The sequence below is a fragment of the Lactuca sativa genome, chromosome 4 (assembly GCF_002870075.4).
Source record: "Lactuca sativa cultivar Salinas chromosome 4, Lsat_Salinas_v11, whole genome shotgun sequence".
NCBI lineage: Eukaryota > Viridiplantae > Streptophyta > Magnoliopsida > Asterales > Asteraceae > Lactuca > Lactuca sativa.
In genome coordinates, this window is record NC_056626.2 from 402,623,169 (window position 1) to 402,624,592 (window position 1,424).

At 42.6% G+C, this 1,424-nt stretch overlaps 1 protein-coding gene across 1 annotated transcript; it reads right to left on the reverse strand.

Moving 5' to 3' along the window:
* Nucleotides 1-338: 338 nt before the first annotated feature.
* On the reverse strand, nt 339-1,103 carry LOC128133753 (uncharacterized). Its single transcript, XM_052771289.1, has one exon. It carries the CDS (start codon nt 1,101-1,103, stop codon nt 339-341), a length of 765 nt encoding a protein of 254 aa, XP_052627249.1.
* Between the last annotated feature and the right edge of the window lie 321 nt (nt 1,104-1,424).

Genomic DNA, 1,424 nt, shown 5'->3' on the forward strand with positions numbered 1-1,424 from the left:
CGCACACTTGCTAGTATCGAATGTTCCCTCAATCTCCATGATCCATGTTGATGACAAAACGGGATCAATCTCTCCGTTAAAAATGGGTGGCTTGCAGTTCATGAACGTCTTGTAACTACAACCCCGCCGATCGTGGTTGCCATGATGCCTTGTGGGTTGTGCAATACTTGGTTCACGACTCATATTTATGTTTATAACACAATAAGTATAACAAACATAAATTTTATTCCAAAAAACTTCAAAAATAGGCATACGTCTTGTTCACATCAAGTCACTCAAGCCAACAACCAAGAGAAATAATAATAAAAAAAAAAGACAAATCATTGCACTCCTACTTTCTAATTTTTAAAAACGATGTCATCATATTTCAATATTCTCTTTCCCTCCTTCAAGTACTTCCTTATCTTTTTAGCTTTTCGATCTCCAGGACCACTTTGAATGACCAACACCTCGGCCTGAGGTGGTTCTCTTCCAACCACCTTATCTAGTAATTCGTAAGTCGTGGCCTTGGCTTGTTTTGCCCAAGCCACAAACCCTTCCCACAACTTAGTGATAGTCGGTTTCCTTAGCTCTGACACCTCCTGTTCCAACCTTCGTATCTTGCGTTTACTTTTCATAACAGCATCAACCCTTATTTGGTTCTCCTGTACGAGCCTTGACCTATGTTCATCTATCTCTTCAATCTTTCTTTTCAAACTGTGAATCTCGAGCTGTGCCTGTGGCATTTCATCTTTATAAAGTCGCTCCCAGTAGGTACCAGGACTACTTGGCGTGTACTCCACATAAGGCATATGGAACGTTTCGTATCTTTGCTCCGCATGGTACTCCACGTGATTTCCCTCGGATTCCTCCTCGGAGTCTTCTTCGGGCTCCTCCTCAGGATCTTCTTCGGGCTCCTCCTCAGGATCTTCTTCGGGCTCCACCTCGGATTCCACATCCTCGTCTTCTTCATCCCGTTCAGAGAGGCTGAGTGGGGTCGTTGGTTCCAGATTGCCTTCCAATTCTGAGAGCTCTAACTCGGCCTTCAACTTCTCGTGGGGAAGTAACCCACTAGTACCCTCAACTGACACCCCACCATCGACGATTGCCTTTCCATGATCCATAGTACCTACAAACGAGACGCATTCCAGATTAGGCGATGTACCGCTCCTCCCGTTTAAGCTTAGGCGTTTAAACAACGACTAATCTGCTTAAACCACGCTCTGATACCAACTTGTAATACCCCAAATTTCAAATACCAAAATAACTTAACATAGTCCCAAAACTTCCAAAATTCAAGATTTAAATACTAACGTAATTATTAATAATAATAGCGGAAGCAAATAGAAATTTTAATTAAACACTCGGTACGTTACGTCTTCCTCAAAACTTGTCGCCTTCTTCAAGTCTGAACTTTATCCTTTCCATTCCCGCTACCACTTGCT

Excerpts from the sequence above, each read along its gene's own strand:
- LOC128133753 (XM_052771289.1), bottom strand. The coding sequence starts at position 1,103 with ATGGATCATGGAAAGGCAATCGTCGATGGTGGGGTGTCAGTTGAGGGT.